Source organism: Vigna unguiculata, unplaced genomic scaffold (assembly GCF_004118075.2).
Source record: "Vigna unguiculata cultivar IT97K-499-35 unplaced genomic scaffold, ASM411807v1 contig_422, whole genome shotgun sequence".
In the NCBI taxonomy this organism is placed as follows: domain Eukaryota; kingdom Viridiplantae; phylum Streptophyta; class Magnoliopsida; order Fabales; family Fabaceae; genus Vigna; species Vigna unguiculata.
In genome coordinates, this window is record NW_021011134.1 from 41,869 (window position 1) to 42,816 (window position 948).

At 33.0% G+C, this 948-nt stretch overlaps 1 protein-coding gene across 1 annotated transcript; it reads right to left on the minus strand.

Annotated features, from left to right (window-relative positions):
* Window positions 1-214: 214 nt before the first annotated feature.
* Window positions 215-948, minus strand: LOC114171931. The gene is made up of 3 exons (XM_028056703.1): window positions 781-948; window positions 475-687; window positions 215-386 (listed from the first exon to the last, which is right to left on the minus strand). Exons 1-3 carry the CDS (start codon window positions 931-933, stop codon window positions 345-347), a joined length of 408 nt encoding a protein of 135 aa, XP_027912504.1. The 5' UTR covers window positions 934-948; the 3' UTR covers window positions 215-344.

The window sequence follows — 948 nt, forward strand, 5'->3', positions numbered from 1 at the left end:
AGTGCTTTGAGTCAAACCCACTTCAATTTGTTCTTATAGGCATACAACAATATGTAGTGAAAACTCTAAACATTGGAGGAAAATGCACGAAGATATCATATTATGGTACAACTAACAGATATAGCCTTTGTCGCATCATTCACAAATGATCCATCCTTTCTTTTATAAGTATCAATGTATAACTTTCCCCGACTAGGCAGCTGTCCAATTTCCAAAAACTAAATAAAAAGAGAAGTTAAGTTAAATAGTAAAAATTAAAAAATAGTAAAGTGTCATGTTAACTAATATCATTACCATCTCATGTCTTCTTCTTGACATAGGTTTAGAACCACCGGTATGAGGAATTACTTGCTTTTACGATTTTCTCTATTTTTTTTACAAATCTCCTATGAACAAAAAAATTGTAAGTTCGCACAACAATAAAAAAATATCTACACAAACAATTCACACCATTCAAAATAATGTAACTTGTACCAATGTTTCCGGTTTTAGACGATAAGTAACAAAATGAGCCCATTGAGTTCTGTCTATACCATTTGGCACATTACTTATGATTTCCTTTTTGCTTTTCGTTGGATCATAGAACTCATTGCATAAGTTCTGCCTATGTGCAACCCACTTCCTACCAAGAGTTAGTTTGCAATACCGTTGTGCACTAGCTTCACCAATCTTAAAACAAAATCGAGGCTTTTGAAAAAAGAAGACATAGTTAGTGAGTAAAGATTTGAGTAAATGTAACATTTACAAAAGATATAAGGTCATACATGCATAAAGATATACCTGTAATATTTCCTTAAAGCATTCCAAGAAGTAAGTGTCAGGCATGCCTATTTTCCCAGACCATCTTTCAAAATTAATTGGAAACAAATTACAATCAATTGCCAATGTACCACAATATCCTGCAAGCACGCCTTGTCCTTCACCAATTTCCATGCCTAACTCATCAAA